The sequence below is a fragment of the Somniosus microcephalus genome, chromosome 2, assembly GCF_052327205.1.
Source record: "Somniosus microcephalus isolate GS21.2 chromosome 2, FLI_Smic_1.0, whole genome shotgun sequence".
In the NCBI taxonomy this organism is placed as follows: Eukaryota; Metazoa; Chordata; class Chondrichthyes; order Squaliformes; family Somniosidae; genus Somniosus; species Somniosus microcephalus.
In genome coordinates this window covers 109,738,450-109,764,871 of record NC_140988.1, presented here as the reverse complement: position 1 = coordinate 109,764,871, position 26,422 = coordinate 109,738,450, and the positions used below count along the sequence as shown (strand labels likewise).

The following is a 26,422-nucleotide window of genomic DNA, read 5'->3' as shown; positions in this document are numbered from 1 at the left end:
GGAACATGATTCTAATTTAGAAAGATTCCTTCAAGCTGCGGAAAAAGTTGGTTTAACTTTCAATAAAGAGAAGTGTACCTTTTCGACCACTGAGGTAAATCTACTGGGGTACATTATCTCGGGAAACAAGATTAAACCAGACCCAGAATGTCTGCGGCCATTGATTGATTTACCTTGTTCTACTAATTCTAAGGCTTTGCAACGAGTTGTTGGACTGTTTTCTTACTATTCTAATTGGATTGCAAATTTTTCACAGAAGATCCGGCCTCTTATTCAGGTTACGACATATCCTCTATCATGGGAGGCCAGGACGTGTTTTGATAATTTTAAAAAGGATATCCTTGGAGCAGTTGTGCATTCTATTGATGAGCAGGTTCCTTTTGTGATTGAGACGGACGCTTCTGATTTTGCAATTGGGGCTACTCTGAACCAAAATGGAAGACCTGTGGCCTTTTTCTCACGTACCTTGAACAATAGTGAAAAAAGGCATTCTTCAATAGAGAAAGAGGCGTATGCAATAGTAGAAGCACTGCGTAAATGGAGACATTATTTATCGGGGCGACATTTTACATTGGTAACTGATCAAAAGTCTGTGTCCTTTATGTTTGATGTCAAACATTTTGGAAAGATTAAGAATGATAAAATAATGAGGTGGAGGATTGAGTTGGCATGTTACCATTTTGATATAGTTAATCGTCCGGGGAAGGATAATGTTGCTGCTGATGCGCTGTCGAGGGCTTATTGTTCTGTGATTCACGGAGATACGCTTATTAATCTTCACAATGCCTTATGCCATCCTGGGGTTACGAGGATGATACACTTCGTACGCAGTAAGAATTTGCCCTTTTCAGTTGAAGACGTCAAGCGGATGACTTCATCATGTTCTATCTGTGCTCGGTGTAAACCGAATTTCTTTAAGCCTCAACGAGCTCATCTTATAAAGGCTACTTCTCCTTTTGAACATTTGAGCGTTGATTTTAAGGGGCCTCTTCCTTCAACGGTGGCATAGTGGTTAGCACTGTTGCCTCACAGCGCCAGGGACCCAGGTTCGAATCCGGCCTCGGGCGACTGTCTGTGTGGAGTTTGCACATTCTCCCCGTGTTTGCGTGGGTTTTCTCCGGGTGCTCCGGTTTCCTCCCACAGTCCAAAGATGTGCAGGTTAGGTTGATTGGCTATGATAAATTGACCCTTAGTGTTAGGGGGATTAAATACGTGGGGTTACGGGGATAGGGTGGGATATGTGTTGGTGTAGGGATTACGGGGATCGGGTGGGATATGTGTCGGTGCAGGCTCGATGGGCCGAAATGGCCTCTATCTGCACTGTGGGGTTTCTGTGATTCTGTGATGTGAACTACTCAAAACCGATATATATTTACTGTTGTGGATGAGTTTTCAAGGTTCCCTTTTGCTTTTCCTTGCGCAGATGTATCAGCTGCTGCAGTTATCAAATGTCTGACAACTTTTTGTCATCTTTGGGATGCCTGCGTATATCCATTCAGATCAGGGAAGTTCTTTTATGTCTTCCCAGTTGAAGGAATACCTTCAGAGTCGGGGAATTTCTACTAGCAGAACTACCCCGTATAATCCCCAGGGTAATGGACAGTGCGAACGATACAATGGGGTGATCTGGAAGGCAGTTATGTTGGCTTTGACATCCCGGAACCTTAAGAATACACAGTGGGAAATGGTACTGCCTGATGCCCTGCATTCCATTAGATCATTGCTTTCAACGGCTACTAATGTGACCCCCCATGAAAGGCTCTTTAACTATCCGCGGAGATCTACTACGGGATATTCGGTACCTTCATGGCTTACTATGCAGGGACCTGTGCTGCTTCGACGCCATGTTAGATTGTCAAAATATGATCCTTTAGTGGAGGAGGTGGAGCTGTTGGAGGCAAATTCCCAATATGCTCATATTCGATTCCAAGATGGGAAAGAAAGTACCGTTTCAATTAAAGACTTGGCTCCTTGTGGTGGCCAGCCCTCTTCTGAGGATATTAACAATCGTCATGATTCAGATAATGTGGATGCTGTTACAGATACTACGAATATTTCCAATCCGACTGCAGATAATTATACTTCTATTAGTCAGCCCTCGATGGATGTTCATGACCGTCCCAGTTTACCTCCTGATGGGATTTCTAATCCGGAAACCGTTGAAAATCGGGATATGGATAGCCTTCCTGCAGAAGATACTTCTGTGTCTCCTGGTGTGGGAGGGCAAGGAATTTCACCAAGGTTAAGAAGGTCGACACGAACAAGATATCCGGTCGACCGATTGAAAATGGACTTTTAAATTGATAGTAATGTTTTAAAATTGTTGAAATATTATATTATATTGTTTTAGTTGAGAGTTACTTAATACTTATGTGCAAGTTACTATTTGTTGTTGCTCACTTAGTATTGTGTCATGTTGAATAGTTTTATTTTGTCTGTGCATAGTTTTAGTTGTAAATAATTAATTATAAATTGTAAAGGTTATTTAGGTTGGAGGATATTTTAAGAGGGGTGAATGTGGTGATTATTCTTTATGTTTAGTAAGAAGTATTGTGATTGGTTGTTTGTTTCCTGCCTTGGGATATATGCTGTAATCTCATTGGTAGTTGATGTCATGTGATTTGTGGTGGCCATCTTAAATTCAGTTCTTTCCAGCCTTTAGTTGGGACTGGATGTTGAAAGATGTGCTACAGGATTTTTAAGTTAATAAAGCCTAGATTAGAAAGGCAAATCTATTCTTTATTTCAATAACTAACTGATACTGAATGCTAGGTTTAAGGCATATCGGCCTAAACATTTAGGGGGAAAAATTCGGTTGCTTTGCGCCACCCGTCGGTACCCTAAGAGGGCGCTAATGGGGCGCAAAGCAACTAGCACCCAGGCGTGGCGATGTTTGCGCCGCTCACGAAATTGACCAGACATTTTGCGGTGGTGCTAAACAGTACCGCCATGATCTCCTGCACCCACAGATCGTGACGTCAGTCGAGTGTGCAACGCCCCGGTAGCGCCCCGGACTACATTCTGAGTGGCACCCCCTGCCTAACCGCCTGCCACTAGCAACGACAGGTTGAGGGGAGCATTTTACAGTTGGGAAGGGACTAGGGGAGCGTTATTTAAAGGCGACTGCTTCCTGCCTTTTTTTGTCTGTGGCATTTTTGCACCACGCATTCTGAGAGAGAGAGAGAGAGACTTCTGGAGTGATTCAATGCTGTGTGAAGGAGTATTGGGTACTGAGCAGCACTTTACAAGTTCATTTTGATTTGGCCTTCCTTGCATCGATTTAGAAGAGACTATGGGGGCTGCACTCTGAGCTCTTTCCCTGGACCTCTCCATTGTTCTTTTCAGCAGATTTGATGTACAGGTCTCTCCAAGCTAGGATTCAAGGCTGCAATGAGCAGAGTGTGGATGGAGAGCAAGATCGACCCTCCCCTTTAAGAACTGGCCGGCACCAGTGTGTCTGTGTTCCATTGCTGACTGACATCACATGAGCTTTGCCAGCGCTCTGAGGTAGTGCCTCGCTCCTCAGCATTAGCGCCTTTAGAAAGGTGTGTACCGTCTGATTTAGTGCTCCAATCACCTCCAGGGGCGATAGAAGCCAAGTTTGCAGTCGGAGGTGATAATTAGCACCAGGTGCTAAACTTTGCGCCCGGCTGATAATTGAGCCCCAAATGGTGTGATACCGAATTTCTCCCCCTTAAATTAAATTTAATTAAATTAAATTTCTGGCCGTTAAAGCCGGTTTGGTAGAAAAAATGGCAGCCGCTTTACTTCCGCCCACTTCCGGAGCGGGACATGGTGACTGCTATTTTGATAAGGGCCATAGTGCTTACATTGACAGCGTGGCCTCTCAAATTTAAATAAGCAGATCATGACATCAATCGGCGTGCAATGCCTGAATTGACTGGCAACTGCTAATTTGGACATTCTCACTCTCAATTATGCTGTGTCCTAAGCACACACATAAAAGCGTGCATGAAGCAGCCCTGCTATCAGCGCTTCTTAAAAGGACATACACATCTTTCAGATAAGTTTGGATTTAAGATTTGAACTTAAATTTTTTTTTTAATTTAAGTAGTGGCTTGGTGCAATACTTCTAAAAAGTTTTTAAAGTGCGCAGGGAGTGCAGGGAATGCTGCTGGGCACTTGCAAGGCTTTGGATGGTAAAGGAAGGCCTCAGAGAAAGAAGCAGTCCTGGGGGGCACATGGAGATCAAACAGAGGGAGCAAAGAGGACAAGCTGCTCGCAGAGGAAAGAGGAAGAAGCAGAAGAGGAAGATGCAGAAGAGAAAGAAGCAGAAGAGGAGGAAGCGGAAGGAAGGATGCAACCCAGCACTTTCTAGCCGTGATATCCGGGATGGAATCATCAGCCTGCAGTACCAGTGACCACAACCCCAATTCCCCTTTCAACATTTTGACCACTGGTCTGAGGTCATGAAACTTCTTTGGACACTGGAGCCATGTCATGGGGTCAACACTGCTGGCAGTGATGGCCTCGGTGATCTGGTCCCACATTGTTCTTTCAGGGGTAGAGGACCTCTCTTGCAGTGTTGATCCGCTGCACAATACTGGAGTGTGAACCCTGGGTGCCCTTTCCCTGGCTTGCTGAGCAATTTTTGTTAGTGCTGAAGCACTTTTACCATTTTTTTATGTGTGGACGGCAGTTCACCTTTAAGAGCCGAAGACTGCCATTTCAGAATTATTTTTAATGTTAATTTTTTTTGAAAAGGCAGTTGAGCTCTAAGGGCTAAAGACTGCCTATTTTTAAATGATTTTTATTTTGTTATTTTTTGCTTTAAGGGAGCAACACTGCTTTCTAAAATGACAGGCTAGCTTTAGGAGAACGCTGCCTCGCTCCAGGGAAGCTACGGCCACGCTACATTGGGCCTCCTGCTGAGACTACTGCCTGAAACAGCGTGTTACACAATAGGTTTTGTGCGGCACTAATTTAAATCAGCAGGCAGCACCAAAATACTGGTGCTGCCTGTGCTCTTTTGTGTGGGTGGCTGTTAATCTCGGCCCGCGGCGGCACCAACTTTTTTCCGGCCTAATCGAATTTCTAGGCCAACAATTATTGCCATGGCCCATTTCAGTAAAAACCAGCTGATTTAATATTTGACCAGAGTAACATTTGTCACATAACATGCTGTAAAATATTGCTGCTACCTAACCTGAGCAGATCCTCACAATATGCAAACAATGAGCAGAATATCTGAAGTCCAGTTCTATGATATGGTTCATGACTAAATAGGAATGGGGCATTTTGAACTGAAGCATTTTGTTCAAAGGAATACTTCAGGATAAGAGTCTTCAGGATAGGAGTCTATTAAATCCTTATTCTTAACTATTCATATGAAATACATCCCAAATTTATTTTTCAAAACATCTCTTGTTAGCTTGGCCCAGTTGGTAGCCTCAAAATGTTGTGGGTTCAAGCCTCACTCCTGGACACTTCAGAGCAGAGCTGGAGGTACTCTCTTTCAGATGAAACATTAAACTGTGGTCTCAGCTGCCTGTTCAGGTAGATGGAAAAGATCACAGAGCAAGGAGTTCTCCCAGTATCGACATTATTCCCACCACCACCAAAAATCTGCTGTTTGTGGGATATTAATGTGTGCAAATTTGCTGCTGTGTTTGCCTACATAACAATAGTGACCACACTTCAAAAGTAAATAATTAGATGTGAAGCACTTTGTGATGTCCTAAGATGCTTGTCACATTTCTGGATTTCTGATTATGACACCACAGCGGAACTTTGGTGTAATATATGTTAAAAAAAAAAGCTACTATATGGTTAAACTTAGTTCTAAGGGAATTAGATTGGCAGGGCAGGACACCTGGGAGAGGAGAGGAGAGGAGAGAGAGAGAGAGAGACAGAAAGAAAGAAAGAAGAACATTTTTTGAAGTGTAGCTACTGTTGTAATGTAGGAAACGTGGCAGCCAATTTGTGCACAGCAAGCTCCCACAAACAGCAATGTGATAATGACCAGATATTCTGTTTTTGTTATGTTGATTGAGGGATAAATATTGGTCAGGACACCGGGGATAATTCCCCTGCTCTTCTTTGAAATAGTGCCCTGGGATCTTTTACGTCCACCTGAGAGAGCAGACAGGGCCTCAGTTTAACGTCTCATCCAAAAGACGGCACCTCAGACAGTGCAGCACTCCCTCAGCTCTGCACTGGAGTGTCAGCCTAGCTTTATGTGCTCAGGTCCCTGGAGTGAGACTTGAACCCACAACCTTCTGACTCAGAGGCGAGGGGCTACCAACTGAGTGGATTTAGATTCAGATAGGACTTCTGAACCAATGTACTGCAGACAATGAAAGATAGTTTTAAGGATTATGATGATCATTCACACTTGTTGCTGCAACAACTCTATTCATTCAAACTCAGCCAAGTTAGGCTGGTGAATTCTGCTACGGAGGGAAGATAGTCAGGTTGACTAAAATCTAACACTGGAGTCAGGCTGACTGGAGAGAACAAAGCATCAGACTGTAGGAGAGGAGGGTCTGCCCTGAGTGTAAGGCAAACATGCAGGGGTTCAGTTTCTTATAGCCAGTAGTTGTACAGATAGTAAGATAATTCTGAAAATACGATTAAGACAGTCCACCAATGTGGAATGGCATGCAAAGTGCATTATTTTCTCTAGATACGGAATTAAGTGTAACTGAGTGGAATCAGTATGTTGTGGCGGAACCACCAGAGGATTACGGACAATTGTATATAATTCCTTTTACAGCAATGTAGTACAGCTGGGGGCTGCACCTTTAATGTATATCTGTTAACTGTACTAGGGCTTCTTTCCTGTACTCCGCGTGATGACGTCATGCCGTCTGTCACGTGATCTCTCAATGGCGGGAAGAACGTGATGACGTCATGGCGTCAGAGCTCGGAACCTTCTAGCAGTAGAGCTCGGAACCTTCTAGCAGTTGAGCTCGGAACCTGCTAGCAGTTGAGCTCGGAACCTGCTAGCAGTTGAGCTCGGAACCTTCTAGCAGTTCCAGAGAGGCTTTCAAGCAGACCAGACCTATTTGCATTGTATCCTACAGTTTCCTGTACAGCTTCGTTTGTTTATTAAATTTTATTGTTTTTGATTTTCTGAGTCGATCTCAATTCTTCGGCTAGGAACCCCAGTTCCTACATTGGTGACCCCGATTTCTTCGAACAATTTTCGTTGCAGTTACATCATGGACACGAACGCCGTCACCCTCAAACTGCCGCAATTTTGGGAGCAACAACCGGCCGCGTGGTTTTTCCAGGCGGACGCCCAATTTTCAATCTGGGGAGTAGCAGCGGATTCAACCCGTTATTATTACGTGGTCTCCGCCCTCGACAGCGCCACGGCCTCGCGGGTCGTCAGCCTCCTCGAGAGTCCACCGAACGATGGCAAGTATGAAGCTTTAAAAGCACGTTTACTGCAGATTTTCGGTCTGTCCAAGTCGGAGCGCGCTCGCAGACTTATCTCCATGCCCGGCCTCGGGGACTCAAAACCCTCAGAGCTCATGAGCCAAATGCTCACGCTTTTGGGCTCGGAATCGCAATGTTTTCTGTTCCGCGAGCTGTTTCTCTGTCAACTACCAGAGCCACTACAGACGGCCTTGGCCAATTCCACGAACACGGATTGTGCTGAACTCGCCGCGGAAGCGGATAAAATATTCACCATCTCACAACAATCTTGTGCAGCCACGAGGCGCCAAAACTATGCTGAACTCGCCGCAGAGGCGGATAAAATATGCTCCTGCACACAGCCATGTTGTGCAGCCACGAGGCGCCCATCCCCCACAAGAGCAAATCCGACTCCTCCTCCTGCAGGCCGGTGTGCATACCACGCTCGTTTCGGTGCGAAGGCCAGAAGTTGCCGTCCGCCCTGCAGTTTCTCACCAAAAAAAAAACCTACCTCAAACCAGTGGTTTCTGAGAAGATCAATAAGGCCTAAGGGATGCGCCAGAGTTGCGATGGCCGTCGGGTCCGCAGGGAAACTCCTATACATTACAGACTCCCTGTCAGGGCGACGTTTTCTCTGTGATACTGGCTCCCAGTGCAGTATCCTACCAGCGTCGAAGCTAGATCTTCAATCCGGCGGTCAAGGTCCCCCCCCTCGAGGCAGCCAATGGTGCGGCCATTCGCACGTTCGGAAAGCGTAGGGTCCAGTTGAGTTTTGGCGGCCAACGTTTTGTTTGGGAGTTCATCATGGCAAAAGTCTCACAGGCCATTCTGGGGGCAGATTTCTTCTGTGCAAACGGGTTTCTCATCGACGTCTGACACTGCCGGCTAATCAGTGCCTCCACTTTTCACTCGGTCCCCTGCCACCGAAGCACCGCGATGTCTTGGTCAGTTGCCTGTGCAGTCCCATCTCCAAATGAGTTCTCTCGTCTTCTCAGTGAGTTCCCTGAGCTCACCAGGCCCACATTTTCTTCTTCAGTCGCGAGGCACGGTGTGGCGCACCACATTACCACGACAGGATCCCCCGTTTATGCGAGAGCTCGAAGGCTGGAACCCGGTAAACTCACAGCCGCCAAGGCGGAGTTCCATACAATGGAATGCCTGGGTATTATTCGACGTTCGAATAGTCCTTGGTCCTCGCCATTACACATTGTTCCTAAGTCGGGTGGCGGATGGCGACCATGCGGCGACTACAGACGCCTGAATGAGGCTACCACACCGGATCGGTACCCAATTCCTCACATTCAGGATTTTTCGGCCCATCTGGCAGGGAATTCCATCTTTTCCAAAGTAGACCTCGTCTGAGGCTATCATCAAGTGCCCGTGCATCCTCAGGACATCCCCAAAACTGCCGTCATCACATCTTTCGGGCTCTTTGAGTTCCTTCGTATACCGTTTGGGCTGAAGAATGCAGCACAAGCCTTCCAACGTCTCATGGATTCCGTGTTGCGCGATCTGCCATTCATCTTCGTCTACCTAGACGACATCCTTATTGCCAGTAACAGCACGAAAGAACACATTACCCTTTTTTCTCGTCTCAGCCAACATGGCCTTATTATCAACCCGGCCAAGTGCCAGTTTGGGTTGCACAGCATTGATTTCCTGGGACACAGAATCACCTCAGAAGGCGCCGTCCTGCTGGCCACGAAGGTGGAAGCAGTCACCTCGTTCCCTCTTCCTCAGACCGTCAGGGCCCTCCAGGAATTTCTGGGAATGGTCAATTTTTATCATCGGTTCGTCCCCAAGGCGGCATTGTTGATGCAACCTTTGTACGAGGCCCTCAGAGGTAAACCGGGCAAAAACCCGATCGATTGGACACCCCAGATGGACCAGGCTTTCCTCGACACTAAGAACGCTTTGGCTGCTGCGACCATGTTGGCACATCCCCTTCCGGGCGCAACCATTGCCCTTACCACCAACGCATCTGATTATGCCATCGGGGCAGTACAGGAGCAGTGGGTCGACGGCACATGGCAACCATTGGCTTTCTTCAGCCGCCAATTGCGGAAGAACGAACGCAAGTATAGTACTTTTGATAGGGAGTTGTTGGCATTGTTTCTGGCCATCCGCCATTTTCGCTTCCTACTGGAAGGACGCCCATTCACGGCTTTTGTAGACCACAAGCCACTTACTTTTGCGATGGCCAAGACAGCGGAACCATGGTCGGCACGGCAACAACGTCATCTTACGTATATATCTGAATTTACAACCGACCTACAACATGTCTCGGGCAAAGACAACCTGGTGGCGGATTGTCTCTCCCGCACCCAGCTCCATGCAGTGCACCTGGGAGTCGACTATGTTGGTTTGGCAAAAGAACAGAAGGCAGACCCTGAAGTGCAGGCATACCGGACCGCACCTTCCAGTTTACAAGTGGCTGATTTCAGTTTCCAGGCCGCAGGAACCACACTCCTGTGTGACATCTCGATGGACGTCCCACGTCCAATCGTTCCAGTCGAATGGCGCAGGAGAATTTTCGACACTATCCACGGGTTGTCACACCCTGGCATGAGAGCGTCACAACGACTCATGGCAAAGAAATTCGTCTGGAAGGGCATGCATCTCGATGTCCGTGATTGGACCAATACCTGTGTGAGTTGCCAGAAGTCCAAGATACAACGCCATGTTAAGGCCCCAGTCGCCACTTTTCCAGTTCTGGTGCGTCGATTCGACCATGTGCACGTGGACCTGGTTGGTCCTCTCCCTTCCTCTCGCGGGTACACTCACCTCCTCACCGTGGTAGACCGCACCACCAGGTGGCCAGACGCAATTCCTTTGGTTGCCACCACAGCGGCAGACGTCTCCAGAGCCTTCATCTCGTTGTGGGTAGCTCGGTTCGGGGTACCGGCTGACATCTCCTCCGACCGGGAGCCTCAATTTACCTCTGAGCTTTGGAACGCCGTAGCTCAAGGTTTGGGCACCAAGCTTCATCGTACCGCCGCCTACCATCCACAGGCGAACGGTCTGTGTGAAAGATTCCACAGGTCCCTTAAAGCTGCACTGTGTGCTAGTCTCCGTGGGCCTAGTTGGGTGGACAGGCTCCCTTGGGTGCTGCTAGGTCTTCGCACGGCGCCTAAGGATGACCTGCATTCTTCTTCAGCAGAGCTGGTTTACGGCCAACCACTCAGAGTGCCTGGCGATTTTCTTCCTCCTCACACGGAACCCTGGTCCCCAGCTCAGCAGCTCGTCAGCCACCAGGAAGCGGCTAGGAATTTCATCCCAGTGCCTACGTCGCATCATGACCTGCAGCGCTCCCATGTCCCGGTGGATCTTAAGAGCGCAGAATACGTGTTCATTCGGCAGGATGCTCACAAAAACTCGTACAAACCACCTTACACAGGTCCGTTCCGCGTCATCTCATCAGGTGACAAGTCCTTCACAGTCGACGTCGGCGGTAAGCCTGACCACATCTCCATCGACCGGTTGAAACCGGCGCATCTGGATCTGAGTGAACCAGTCATCACCGCTCAGCCGCCTCGTCGTGGTCGTCCACCATCATCCGCCGAGTCGCCAGTGCCCGCCTCACTGGGTCGACCACAGCCGGCCTCTTCTTCTCCTCCACCTGCGGTATCATCCCAACCATAGCCTACGGCCAGTTCGTCTTCTAGCGCTCCGTTCCAGCTGCCGGGGTATCGCAGCCGGTCGGACAGACTTGTCAGACCCCCTTCTCACCTTACCTTCTCTGTTAAAAGCAATTCTGGGGGGGCGCATGTGGCGGAACCACCAGAGGATTACGGACAATTGTATATAATTCCTTTTACAGCAATGTAGTACAGCTGGGGGCTGCACCTTTAATGTATATCTGTTAACTGTACTAGGGCTTCTTTCCTGTACTCCGCGTGATGACGTCATGCCGTCTGTCACGTGATCTCTCAATGGCGGGAAGAACGTGATGACGTCATGGCGTCAGAGCTCGGAACCTTCTAGCAGTAGAGCTCGGAACCTTCTAGCAGTTGAGCTCGGAACCTGCTAGCAGTTGAGCTCGGAACCTGCTAGCAGTTGAGCTCGGAACCTTCTAGCAGTTCCAGAGAGGCTTTCAAGCAGACCAGACCTATTTGCATTGTATCCTACAGTTTCCTGTACAGCTTTGTTTGTTCATTAAATTTTATTGTTTTTGATTTTCTGAGTTGATCTCAATTCTTCGGCTAGGAACCCCAGTTCCTACAATGTGTTGATTACAATTGATACTCTGTAAGTTCATTTGCTGTCTAGAAAAATAAAGCAGCTTAATGATTCAATTCTGGCCTGGTCTTACCAAGTATTTTTAACAGGTCACCTTAGAAGAAGCACATGAGTGAAAGACACAAATATCCAATTCTGATCACGGGAGGACACTATTATTACATCGCTGGGTTATGCTATTGTACAAGTAGATATAATAATGATAATAATAATCAACTTTATTGTCATTGTTAGTGCACAAGTGCAGTACAACGAAATGTAGGCTTGCGGCTCCCGAGAGTGTACATTTAGATTAAGACATTTAAACATTCAACATTCATTTGGCTTGTAATATATTAACATAAACATAATAAAGTGCATTGGCAGATGTGCAGGCTTTAGAGTTTATTTGTGGAGTTCAGTAGGATGACAGCCCTGGGAAAGAAGCTGTTCCTAAATCTGGTCGTTCGGGTGCGAATGCATCTGTAGCGTCTCCCAGATGGCAGGAGGGCGAACAGACTGTGGCTGGGGTGGGTAGGGTCTTTGATGATGGTCCGTGACCTCCGTAAACAGCGTTTCTGGTATATGTGCTCTATGGTCGGTAGCCGGGTGCCGGTAATGCGTTGGGCAGTTTTGACTACCCACTGCAGGGCTTTCCGGTCATAGTAGCTACAGCTGCCATACCATACTGTGATACAGTTCGTCAGGATGCTCTCTATTGTGCAGCGGTAAAAGTTAGAGAGGATCAGGGGTGACAGGTTACATCCCTTCAGCCTCCTTAGGAAATATAGGCGCTGCTGGGCCTTCTTCACCAGAGAGGAGGTATTGAGGGACCAGGAGAGGTCTTCCGTGATGTGGACTCCGAGGAACTTAAAGCTGTCCACCCTTTCCACCACAGCCCCATGGATGTGGATGGGGGTGTGACTTCTGCCTTTAGACTTCCTGAAGTCCACAATGATTTCTTTGGTTTTCTTGATGTTGAGGGCCAGGTTGTTATCGGCGCACCACTTCACGAGATGCTGGACCTCCTCTCTGTAGGCTGACTCATCGTTGTTGGTGATCTGGCCTACCACCGTGGTATCATCCGCAAACTTGATGATGGTGTTGGAACCATGAACAGCCACACAGTCGTGGGTGAAGAGGGAGTAGAGGAGGGGGCTCAGCACACATCCTTGTGGGGCCCCCGTGTTCAGGGTCGGGGGGGGGAGGTGTGGTTACCTAATTTGACAGACTGGGGTCTGTTTGTTAGGAAGTCCAGGGTCCAGTTGCAGAGGGAAGTGTTCAGGCCAAGAGTGTGGAGTTTGGTGGCCAGCTTGTTGGGGACGATAGTGTTGAATGCTGAGCTGTAGTCTATGAACAGCATTCTGATGTAGGTCTCTTTGCCGTCTAAGTGATTCAGTGCGGAGTGTAGAGCAGTTGTGATTGCATCCTCCGTTGATCTGTTTGCACGATAGGCAAACTGGTGTTGGTCAAGAGAGGCGGGAACACTGGCTTTGATGTGAGCCAGGGCCAGTCTCTCGAAACACTTCATTATGATGGGTGTGAGTGCGACAGGTCGATAGTCATTCAGACACATCACAGCCGTTTGCTTTGGCACAGGAATAATGGCAGCGGTCTTGAAGCATGTAGGGACTACTGCCTGGGCCAATGACAGATTGAAGATGGCGGTGAAGACATCAGCCAGCTGATCAGCACATTCCTTGAGTACCCGCCCAGGGATGTTATCAGGTCCAGCAGCCTTACGTGTGTTCACTCCGCGTAGAACACCCCTTACATCGGAGGTCGACAGAGTGAGCACCTGGTCTTCCGGGGGTGGCAAGGCTTTGGTAGCCGGCTCCCTGTTGTCCCTGTCAAAGCGAGCGTAGAAGTTGTTAAACTCCTCCAGAAGGGAGGCATCGCTGACCGGGGGGCTGGTGTTTTTACTCTTGTAGTCAGTGATTGACTGGATGCCTTGCCACATGCGCCGGGGGTCCATGTTGTTGTGGAAATGATCCTCTATCCGCAGTGTCTGTTTCCTTTTGGCAGTCCTGATACCCTTTTTTAGGTTGGTCCTAGCTGCACTGTAAGCCGCCATAAAAATAGGATCGACTGCCACCAGTGAACCCAAGAAGATATCAATGGCAAACCTGAATTCATAACAGTGCAAAATAATCAAAGTGATTATCTGCATGAACATTTTTTGTGTCCTTCTGCGCATGCGCGCGATTGGCTCCGCCCCTTTTGCGCATGCGTGCTGTCACTGAGGTCCGGCCGCGCAGGCGCAGTACCCACAGTTGCGGCTGCAGTGCAGCGTGGGCCACGCTTTGTTCAGCGCCGTGGGATAACGCCTGTGGGTCAAGGCCCGGGAGTAGATTGGATTGAAAGGGGAGGGAGAGAGGATCGGAGAGAGGATCAAAGAGAGGGGGATCGGGGGGGGGAAGAGTGGGGATCGGAGGGAGAGAGAGGGGGGAGAGAGGGGGATGGGGATCAGAGGGGAGGAGAGAGGGGGGATGGGAAAGAGAGGGAGGAGGGGGAGAGAGAGGGAGGAGGGGGTAGAGGGGGGATCGGAGAGAGAGGAAGAAGGGGGATTGGAGGGGGGAGAGAGGGGATCAGAGGGAGAGAGGGAGGAGAGAGGGAGGGGGCGATCAGAGGGGGAAAGAGAGGAGGGAGAGGGGGGAGAGAGGGGGGATCGGAGGGAGAGAGAGGGGATCGGAGGGAGAGAGGGGGCGAGAGGGAGGGGAGATTGGAGGGAGAGAGGGGGATCGGAGGGAAAGGGAGGGGGTATCGGAGGAAAAGGGAGGGGGATCGGAGGGGTTGAGAGAGGGGGGATCGGAGGGAGAGAAGGGGATCGGAGGGAGAGAGGGGGGTTTGGAGGGAAAGGGAGAGAGGGGCGAGAGAGAGGGGATCAGAGGGAGTGAGGGGGGACTGGAGGAAAAGGGAGAGGGGGGCTCAGAGGGGGAGAGAGTGGGGGGATCGGAGGGAGAGAAGGGGATCGGAGGGAAAGGGAGAGAGGGGGGATCGGAGGGGGAGAGAGGGGGGGATCGGAGGGAGAGAGAGGGGGGATCGGAGGAAGAGAGAGGGGGGAATCGGAAGGAGGGAGAGCCAGAGGGGCGAGATGGGTGATCGGAGGGAGAGAGAGCGAGAGAGGGTGGATCGGAGGGAGTGAGAGGGGGCATTGGAGAGAGAGATAGGGGATCGGAGGGAGAAGGCAGTTGAGGCCAATTCATTAAATATATTCAAGAAGGAGTTAGATATATTTCCTAAGGCTAAAGGGATCAAGGGATATGGAGAGAAAGCAGGGACAGGGTACTGAATTTGGATGATCAGCCATGATTTCATTAAATGGCGGAACAGGCTTGAGGGGCCGAATGGCCTACTCCTGCTCCTATCTTCTATGTTTCTATGAGAGAGGGGATCGGAGGGAGAGAGGGGGGGAATCGGAGGTGGGGGAGAGAGGAGGTCAAGAACTCGGTGGGGGGTGGTAAAGAGTGCAGAGAGCATAGTGAAGATGGCAGAAAAGCATGATCCAGGTCTAAAGGGGAGGTTGAGAATGTGATCCAGATGGTAAGACTGGACGAAATCCGGAAGTCATGACACTGCCACTAATCACTTCATACCCAATAAACCTGTTAACAATCCGTGACTCACACACAATGCCCCATCTATGGTGGGCGGGGGGGAGGTCAGGAACTTGTTGTGGGGGGAGAAGGTCAGGGATCTGTGGGGGAGGAACTTGGGCGGGGGGAGGTCAGGTACCCGGGGGAGGGAGAAGGAAAGGAACTTGGGCGGTGGGGGCAGGAACTTGTTTGCGGTTGGGAGAAGGTCTTAACCCGTGACGGTGATCCCTGTCTGTTCCAAGTGAGCTCTGTTCTGTCTGGAGTCGGCAGTCAGAATGGCTCGAATTACACTTTGCAAAGTAATTGATTACGTAGGCAGGAGGGTCTAATTACACATTCCAGAGAAACTGCTGGGTGTGTCATGTCCTCCAAGGGGACCAATCAGCAATCAGGTCTTGTCATCGAGGGGGCCAATCAGAGCTTTAGGTGTTGCAAACTAACACATCCCTAGATAAATGCAAGTTCTTTTTCTTATAACTCTATATATACATACACACCTATACATATGTATATACACACATATATTACATACATATAGGCCTAGAAATTCACTATGGCCCCGCCAGCTGGCTAGCGCCCAAAAGTTAGCGCTGGGCGCGGAGCCAGTTGCGACCGTCAGATATTCAGTTTTTGCGCCCCAAGTCGGAACCGGGCGCTATTCCAGGGTGTGCCCGCCCCCGCTTGGGGCGCTGAAACTGAATTTCAGCGCTCTAGGCGCCGCTGCGCCACCCGCTGCGGAGCGGCAGGCTGCGGTACTGCAGGCCTCCTCCTTCTCTTAAGGGGGAGGTGCCTGCCACGGGGAGATCGCCGCTGGATTGTGCCGGCAAATGAGCCCGGCACCACGGATAAGTGCCGGGTTCGCGGAAAGCAGCCGGCAATGCCGCGGGGGGGGGGGGGTGGAGGAGGCCGGGGAAAGAGGTGCGGGCAGGCGGCCGCCGAAAAAGCGGCCGGCCGCACCTCCACCTTAAAGCGCCCCACTAAGGCTACAGTACGGCCCCGTTTTCTGGTCGCTGTTTGCGGCCGCTGCGGAAGAGGCGGCCGCAACTAAATATGGGGATCGGGCCGGTTTCAGGGCGGAACCGGGGCACTGCGCATACCGATGACGTCATCGGTGCCGGCGCAGCGCTAACGGCTACCGCCGCCATTACCGCTGCGCTGAATATCAGCGCAAGCTCCTGTATTGGCGCAGAAGCCCTCTTTAGGCGGTAACTGGCTGCAAAGCTGCCGGCGCCTTAATGAATTTCTAGGCCATATATTCTAGGGAAATCCAGAACAAGGGGGCATAATCTTAAAATTAGAGCTAGGTAATTTAGGAGTGAAATGAGGAAGCACTTTTTCAACTGATTTTAATGGAACGAAAATCTGCTATTCACGTGTTCTCTGTGTCTCTTAAATATCTTTAATTTCTTTTATAATGCTCCTTTGTATTGTCTCATGCTAATAGCAATTCAGCCATTTAGCCATCTCCTGTTTACCTTCTAAGCACTTTACAGATCATTCTGCTTCCTCTCTTGTATGTACATGCACAGCCTTTTTTCCTCCTCCATCACTTTATTATTCTGTTCATCTGTATTTTCTTTCCAGTTCTGATGAAGGGTCTATGGGGGTCATTTCTGCCTTCACCGCCTGGGCAGTAACCTTGCAGAGCGGATCACTCGCCTGTTGTAGAACCCACCATTGAAATCAACTGAATCAACACCAGGTAAATAAAAGAGACCACACCACTGACAAACCTGGTTTTGCTCTCAAGCAAGCCTGGAAAATACTTACCATACTGTCAGGAATGAATTAAAGTTGATTTCTTTCATTCCTGTGCTATGCTGGCAGTTTCAACCCAAAAAGACACTTTTCAGCATGTTCTCCAAATTATGTTATGGAATGGAGGCATCACACCATCTCAGAATAAGGGGTCGGCCATTTAGGACTGAGATGAAGAGAAATTTCTTCACTCAAAGAGTTGTGAATCTTTGGAATTCTCTATCCCAGAGTGCTGTGGATGCTCAGTCGTTGAGTATATTCAAGACTGAGATCAATAGATTTTTGGATACTAAGGGAATCAAGGGATATGGGGATAGGTCAAGAAGGTGGAGTTGATGTAGAAGATCAACCAGGATCTTATTGAATGACAGAGCAGGTTTAAAGGGCCGAATGGCCTACTCCTGCTCCTATTTCTTAAGTTCTTATGTTCTTAAACTCAGGCAGATTCTACAACAGGTGGTCATTCTGCTCCCCCAGGTTATCACCCAGGTGGCGAAATTTGGGGTAAATCCACTTGTGACAGAAAGAAATCCTACTTGCCGATTTGCTTTTCCATTCAAACTTTCTTTCCTCCTCACCCTAAGGTCCCGACTCACGCTTGTGAACTAGCCAAGTGTGCCAGCTACCCTGTGGTCCTTTGCTTGGACATACAAACCCTGACCGACAAGAAAAGACCCTCTTGTCTACCCAGCCTGTCCCACACAGCTGCGATGCCTTGTGCATCACAATATATACACCTCCCACCCCAGCCGAAAGCCACGTGAGTGGCCATTCTTCGCGTGTGAGCCTAGACAATAAGTGGAAGCAAGCTATTTCACTATGGAGGGCATCACAGGCAAACTCTTACCCAACATCCACATACATGCGCTTTCCAGCAGGAGCCACTGGACCCTGATCAGGATTGGGAATACTGACGAATTGTTCCCCTCCCTAGCTCAGGGGTGCTGAGGCCAATTGTACTGACCTTTTAGTCACCCTGGTTGCCATCAGCTAACTCATAAAGACGTAGGAGTAAATGTAGGACCTTGCTGGGTTGTACAACTCGATGCATTTTCCAACTGAGTCATTGGACAAGCATTCACCATTTGTCTTGAAGAATAACTGAATTTCCATTGTCATGCCACATGATGCAAATTTATTGTGACTGTACTATCAGTCTGTACAGAAGTAAATGGAAGTTTTGTTAATCACCAAGATATTTTCACTGACAGCAGATCTTAGCAGACAAGCAGACAAGAATAATCAGTAAAAATGCATACTTAACTTTCACTGCAATAGCACAAACAAATCTATTAGAATTTAGAATAAACATGGTGCCTTGGTTTTCCAGCTAATTTTATTACATTCATTATCTCTTACCCTGTCAGGATTAATGTCAAGCATATCGCACAGTTTGGCTGCAAAGTGTTTTGATCTTTCAAAGCTTCCTTTTCCTATACTATAGGATCCATCCATCAGCAACAAAACATCAATAGCTGACGAGCACTGAATTACTAAAAAAGAAAATAAAACATGGTTGCATGTTTAGAATTAACAGTTTTTGAGTGCACAGGTAATTTTGGTAATAGTACAAAAAAGTCAGAATTATTCTCACTTTCAAATGTAAGTTCAAACAAAACTTGGTACATTAATGCTACACTCACTAGCAAAATATTTAAAGAAGGCACTGTTGTTATCACAGAGGATATAGAAAAGCCACAAAACACCTTCGTCACTGTTACGTCCGTGTAATAATAAGAAAAGGACTGCAGAGAACGATACAACAGGTGTTTACTCAACGTGGTTCAAACGGCAACTGAAACAACGGATTACTACTCAGCGTTATATACAGGTGTGGTCACTGCCGGTACTACAGTATACATGAGCTGTAGAAAGTAGTTCCCCCCTTAAAGGTACATACATTACAATTCCTCCCCTTTTAGATTAACAGTACCATAACACTCATTTAACAATTAAATATCAAACTAATTAAAATTAACACTTTTAACATGCAACATTAGCTGAAAATAGTCTATTTATAAATTCAGTCTTTGGGGAGGCTTCCTGATCCTTTCTGGATAGCGCCTTTCCAGAGTGTCTTGCTCTTGGTGCGGAGGCGATTCTGGCCCCCTGTCGTCGGTTGGTTCATCAGCTTCCGATGCTACTGTTTCTGGGGTAGATGCTACCTGTACATCAGGTTCATCACCAGGCACGTATGGGCGAGGCATGGGGTTGACTTGTTCCTGTGACTCTAGGATCTGGTCAGCATGGCGTCTCACGATGCTCTCCCCAACGTCCACTGTGTACATTAGTGGGCCCTGCCGTGTGCATATCGTTCCTGGCTGCCATTTTTCTGTTCGGTAGTCGCGGGCCAAGACTGGTTGCCCTACATTGAAGCTCCTTGTTGGCTTCTCATGGATGTGCTGGAATTGCTTACTCTCAACATCTCTTCGTACGTTTGGTCTGAGCAAATCCAGGCGAGATCTTAACCTTCGGTTAAAGAACATCATGGCTGGGGCCTGGTTGGTGACTGCATGTGTCGCATTCCGGTAGGTGAACAGGAAATTGTCCACTTTGTGCTGCAGCGGAATGTTGTCATTGTACATAGCCTTTATTGCCTTCTTAAAGGTTTGTACGAACCTCTCAGCCAATCCATTTGTGGCTGGATGATACGGGGCGGATGTGTAATGCCTTACCCCATTCTTTTTCAAGAACTTCCGGAACTCTTCAGACACAAACTGTGGTCTGTTGTCGGAGGAAATCTGTTCTGGCAAGCCATTCCTGGCAGAAATGGTCCGTAGGACTGCAATAGTTTTCTCCGTGGTGGTGGAGGACATTTTGATGACCTCAGGCCATTTCGAGTGCGCATCCATGGCTATTAAAAACATTGAGTCCATGAATGGACCAGCAAAATCAATATGCACCCGTTGCCATGGAGATGAGAGCCACTCCCATGGGTGTAGAGGGGCCTGTGGTGGTGCATTTTGGACTTTCTGGCATCCTGAGCAGCTCTTGGTCAGGTCCTCGATTTGTTTATCGATTCCCGGCAACCACACATAAGCCCTGGCTAGGCTTTTCATTTTTACCCCTCCCAGATGACCCTCATGAAGCTCATTGAGCACTCTCTCCCTTAACTTAGGTGGAATTACCACTCGGGATCCACACATCAAGGTCCCCCGGCACACTGACAGCTGTTCTCTCCTTGTCGAGAATGCTGGCAACAGTGAGTCGCCATATGCTGGCCATCCCTTCACCGTCAAATCATATACCCGAGACAGTGTCGGGTCATTTTGGGTTTCCTTTTCGATACAAGCGTTAGTTACCGGTAGGTATTCAACTATAGTCGAATGGAATATTTCAACAGGATCCACTGCTGGTGCTTCCTCCGCAGTAGGCAGTGGCAGGCGTGATAGCCTATCAGCATTTCCATGCTGTTTCGTGCCCTTATATTCAATCTCATAGTGGTGCGCTCCTAGAAAAAGTGACCATCTTTGTAGTCGTTGCGCAGTCATCACCGGAACGCCCTTCTTCGGATTAAAAATGGAGACAAGAGGCTGGTGATCAGTCAGCAAGGTGAATTTCTGCCTGTGCAGATAGTGATTGAACTTTTTCACTCCCCACACTAGGCTGAGGGCCTCCTTGTCAATCTGGGCGTAGTTATGCGCGGCTGAGGTTAGTGATCGTGACGCAAAGGCTATTGGCCTCTCTGAGCCGTCCGAGAATTTGTGCGACAGCACCGCTCCAATGCCATAGGGCGACGCATCACAAGCGAACCGAATTGGTAACGCTGGGTTGTAATGGGCCAATACCTCTTTCGATGTGATTAGTGTTTTGCTCTTCTGGAAAGCTCATCTACATTCGTCATTCCACTTCCATGGCACCCCAGTTTGCAGTAGGGTGTTCAGTGGGTGTAGTATTGTAGACAAATTTGGCAAGAACTTATGGTAGTAGTTTACCAGCTCGAGGAACGACCTCAGTTGTGACACATTTTCCGGTGCTGGAGCCTTGACTACTGCCTCAATCTTCTCTGGGGACTTATGTAACCCCTCTTTATCGATAACGTGGCCACAATACGAGATCTATTTTCTAAAAAACTCGCATTTGGGGCGGTTAGCTCGGAGCCCATATTCCTGCAATCTAGTGAGCACCTGCTCCAGGTTGGCAAGGTGATCACTGTCATTTCCGCCCGTGACCAGGATGTCGTCCAAATAACACTGGGTCCCTGGGATCCCTTGCAGGACTTGTTCCATTGCCCTCTGCCAAATAGCCGGAGCTGATGCTACCCCGAATACCAGCCGGTTGTATTGGTAGAGACCTTTATGGGTGTTGATTGTGAGGTATTTTTTTGATGCTTCTTCTACCTCCATTTGCAGATACGCCTGGGCCAGGTCAATCTTAGTGAAGCGTTTCCCTCCAGATAGCGAGGCGAAAATATCTTCAATCCGCGGAAGTGGATATTGTATGGTGTGAAGGACCGGGTTCACTGTTACCTTAAAGTCCCCACAGATGCGAACCTTCCTTGGTTCCCCAGGCGTGCTGCTCAACGACATTTTCATCACAGGGACGATGGGTGTAGCCCACTCGCTCCAGTCTACCTTGGACAGTGCACCTGAATGTTCCAGACTCTCCAACTCTGCTTCGACAGCTGGGCGGATTGCATAAGGTACCGGTCTGGCCTTAAAAAATGTTGGGCTTGCGTTTTCTTCAATTTTAATCATCGCTGTCATGCCTTTTAGTGTTCCGAGTCCTTGCTGGAACACTTCTTTCGCGTCAGTTAGGATCTTTGACAGTCGCCCAGGTGTGGCGTCGTCATCCTTTTTGTCAGCCAGTCAGTGCCTGTATGGAATGCCAATCCAGTTGTATTTTCCGGATCCATTCACGTCCCAGTAATGGTGGTCCTCCATCTTGCAATACATACAGGTCTAGTTTTGGTGTTTCCTTACCGTTATATATAACGGTCACCCTTATTTTTCCTTTGGGGTAGACTTTTTGCCCCATGTACGTCTTCAAAATAATTTTTGTGTCTCTCAAGGGTATGTGTGAGAATAGCCGCTCGTAGTCCCGTCGGTTTATGACTGTTAGAGCTGATCCTGTGTCCAATTCCATCTTTACCTGGACTCCTGCTATCTTGAGAGCGACCCAAATGGTTCGGTGATCCTCCGTTGTGATCACATTATATAGTTTCAGACAACTCAGTTCCCTGCTTTCGGAGTCGTTATCACTCTTTTGTTCGTCTGAACTATTCTCCGTTATCTTATGTACCTTCTTGTACTTCCCTTTGGTCGGTTTCTTATTGCTGGTTTTCTTTCCTGACCTGCAGACTCGTGCTATGTGTCCTACTTTTCCACACTGTCTGCACACTTTGTCTTTGAACCAGCAATCATTCTGGTCGTGTGTTGTTCTGCCGCAGAGATAGCACTTCTCTTTTCCATATGACATTTCGTTTGTGCCATATTCTTGTGGTCTCTATTGTATCTCTGCAGCGCCCCGTGCTGCTGCTTCATATGATACCACAATGCTGAAAGCCTTTTCCAGCATAAGGTCCTTTTCAGATAAAAGCCGTTTCTGGGTTCCTTCACTTTGAAGCCCACACACAAACTTGTCCCTTAAGGTATCTGCTAGTCCCGTTCCAAACTGGCAGTGTTTCGATAGCTTGCGCAGTTCCGTTAAATACTCAGCATTACTTTCATCTTTATACTGGTTCCTTTTGTGAAACTTAAATCTTTCTGCTATCAGCAGTGGTGTGGGGTTTAAGTGGTCCTGTAGGATTGACACTATGTTTTCAGAATCCTTTTCTACTGGCTTCTCTGGGGTTACTAGGTTTCGTAGTAAGCCATATGTTTTTGCACCCATTGAATTCAACAATACCAGCGCTTTCTTGTCATCTGGCACTTCATTCGCCTTGCAGTATACTTCTATGTGTTCGACATATGTCGTCCAATCTTCGACTTCATTGTCGAACGCTGTGATACTGCCACTCTTCGGCATTTTTGGGTGTGGTTAGACTGGCTTAAAATGGCATCTCCCGTGCTTTCCTTTCTTCCCCGCTGCGGCTTAAAATGGCGTCTCCCGCGCTGCTGCCAACGCCGCTCTCGGCGGTCCTCATGGCAAATGGCGACGCCCTGTGGGTTTCGTGCGCTGCTCCTGCGCTGCTGCCAACGCCGCTCTCTGCGGTCCTCATGGCAATGGCAGCGCCTCGCATTTTCCTGCGCGCCTCTCTCCCCCGTTGACACTGCTCGGCCCTTGAACACTGGCTGCGCTCTGCTCTCTCTCGCCTCTCTCCTCCGTTGATGCCGCTCGGTCCTGAACACCGGCTGCGCCCTGTGCGCTCTGCCCTCTCTCTCTCCCCCACCGATGCTGCTCGGCCTTTTTCTGTGCCGCTCGGTCGGGCTCTAGCCCGTCGCTGTCCGGGAAGGGTCTGCGCAGTACCTGTTGCCAGCCCATTTCGCTGGACCACCGTGACTGGAAAGCCAAGCCTGGCTCTCGACAGCCTCCCCTGCGATGCTCAAATCTCCATGGATGACTGGGCGGTTGCCCGTGGTCGATGCCCGTGCTTCTGGACTCGACCTTCTTCCACTGTTCTCCAGGAGCGAATCCCTGGGAGGTGATGCAGAGTTGCAGGTAGGTTCAAACTTGCTCGTCGCCACTGTTACGTCCGTGTAATAATAAGAAAAGGACTGCAGAGAACGGTACAACAGGTGTTTACTCAACATGGTTCAAACTGCAACTGAAACAACAGATTACTACTCAGCGTTATATACAGGTGTGGTCACTGCCGGTACTACAGTATACATGAGCTGTAGAAAGTAGTTCCCCCCTTAAAGGTACATACATTACAGTCACAATGATGCCACATACCAGTGATGGAATGTGATGATATACATTGACGCAAATTGTGTCATCAGGCTCCAGCGAAAGGTTTGACAAAAACTTCTCAACAAGATGGCGCCCCTTAGATTGAGCAGGAATTTCTCTAAACATGACTCAGTTCAGCTCCATAGGGATTTTCTATTGATTGCCTCATATGTGCAGTGAATCAGATAATATTCCATCACTGTATACTTGGGAAATGACCCGTGTCAGGCACATGGAAGTGCGACATGACTCCAGCTGATTGGGTTTTACTGCTGCTGTATTTACATTGTTGGTTTGTTGCCAACAGCAATTCTACTGTCACTGACAAACTGGTAATACAAACAAGGCAACGCTGCTGTATCCAAAAGTGATCGGCACCTCCAGCCATGCTTCTCCTCACTAACTGGCTGAGCAGTTAAAGTGCTTGTTTTGCCCTGTACAGACCAGCAAAGTGGTTTGAAGAGACCTTCCCCGGCCATTGAGCAGGGTACCAGTGTCAGCTGAGTAGATGCTATTTCCACTTGTGTTGTAGTGGAGCCAGCTGCTGTAGAAAGATGCCACAATATAAATGAGGTGGTTCCCACAACACTGGAACCAGGACTCAACTTCGAAAATTAAGTGAATAATTATTGAACAATTCAATTGAATTTCATACATCTGAAAGCTCAATTTCTGCTTTGGTCTTATGTTTCCCTATACCCAGAGTCAGCAATACTAGATGTTAGGAAGGTTGGAGCATGAGGTTGCACCATTAAGTGGATAGGGTGTGCATCAAAAGGCCTGTGAGTCTTTGCATACCCTCCTTTTCAAATGCATACTATCCTTTACATAATTACATATTGCACAGTTCAAACAGTCCGGCCACACAAGGAGCCTGCTTCAAATCCAACCAAACCAACGAGATGAAAATCTCCTCTCTCTTCTGACATTACGGAGTACAGATTCCACGCAGATTCTCCCGATCTCAAACCGTAACTTTGGCAGAAGATCGATGGTAACCCGGGGAAATGGCGTCAATGTGTAACATAGGAACAGGAGTAGGCCATTCAGCCCCTCGATCATGTTCTGCCATTCAATTAGATTATGGCTGATCTGCATCTTAACTCCATCTACCCGCCTTGGTTCTGTAACCCTTACTACCCTTGCCTAACAAATATCTATTAAGTTCAGTTTTGAAATTTTCAATTGACCTACCCTCAACGGATTTTTGGGGGAGAGATTTCCAGAGTTCCACTACCCTCTGTGTGAAGAAGTGTTTCCTGGTATCACGCTGAATGGACAAGCTCTAATTTTAATGTTATGCCTCTTGTTCTGGATTTCCCACCAGAGGAAATAGTTTCCCTCTATCTACCCTATCAAATCCTTTAATCATCTTAAACACCTCAATTAGATCGCCCCTTAATCTTCTATACTCCAGGGAATGAATACAAGCCTAGTCTATGCAACCTATCCTCACAATTTAACCCTTTGAGGCCCAGTATCATTCTGGTGAATCTACGCTGCACCCCCTCCAAGGCTAATCTATCCTTCCTGGCGTGCGGTGCCCAGAACTGAAGGCAGTACTCCAGATGATGCCAAATTTGGCAGTTTCAATCAGAGATTAGGATGTAGGAATGCTTGATGCTGATGCTGGGTAGTTTCTATCGTTGTATTACACTTTTCCCACGAGCCATACTGATGTCATTAATGGTCAACTACAGAAACAACATTTCACTCCAGTGAGAATGTTCATAGCACTGAATTAGGTGAATAGGTTATTTTTACGTGCATTTTTCAGATAACTTACAGATTTGGCTTTAGGATGACACTAATCTAAGATTGTATGAATGTTTCAAAAACCCAACTTACAGTTTCCTGAAGACAAAATCTTGACTAGTGTTTCTTTGTCAGCCATGAGCTGCTGCAAGCCACGTCCTTGGGAGACTGTTCAAAGAAATAAATGGAATAGTTTACTTTAAAATGGATGTACTTAAACTCACTTATATGTAACTCCAAATTTCCACTTGTACGCAATTCTTCCTCATGACCCAATTGCTTTATCTAGCTTAATCCAAATCTGAATGGGTAGGCAAATTTAGATTAGCTCCAACTGAACACATGAGCAAGGCTTGCAATATCGCTAGCACATAACATTTAAAATCACATTCATTCCTCTTTGTCCAGGAGCACATTACTTCAAAAATTATGTTTTTCTGACTAACGGTTGTGCTCCTATTATAAACATTGCTAAGGAGCCAGTGATATGTTTGAAAACAATTCCAAATTGTGATGTTAAAAATCTAAAAACTTTTCACTGACACATAGAGCACCATACATACTAGCTGAGCAAAACCTTGAACACCAGAAGCTATCAAACTCAACTAAAACATTAAGGCAGGAATCAATAATAATTAGTCTAAAAGAATGATTGAAATGGTATTTCACTGCTCAATCACTGCTGTGAGGGAAAATTGCTAACCAGTCCCAATTTTGCTAGTTTAGTACTGAAAATGAATGTTGGAGGTCATAGAGTCATAACGGCACAGAAGGAGGCCGGTCGGTCCATCGAGTCCGTGCTGGCTCTCTGTAGAGCAATCCAGTCAGTCCCATTCCCCCGCTCTATCCCCATAGCCCTGCAAGTTTATTTCCCTCAA

General features: G+C 48.0%; 1 protein-coding gene across 1 annotated transcript in view; it reads right to left on the bottom strand.

Annotated features, from left to right (window-relative positions):
• LOC147122883 (von Willebrand factor A domain-containing protein 2-like) overlaps positions 1-25,683 on the bottom strand; it is a 35,508-nt gene extending 9,825 nt beyond the window's left edge. The window contains exons 1-2 of the mRNA XM_085964681.1: positions 25,638-25,683; positions 18,315-18,448 (exon numbers count right to left, since the gene is read on the bottom strand). Coding sequence (XP_085820807.1) covers positions 18,315-18,448; positions 25,638-25,683 — 180 coding nt within the window. The remainder of the gene's footprint in view (positions 1-18,314; positions 18,449-25,637) is intronic.
• Positions 25,684-26,422: the final 739 nt, after the last annotated feature.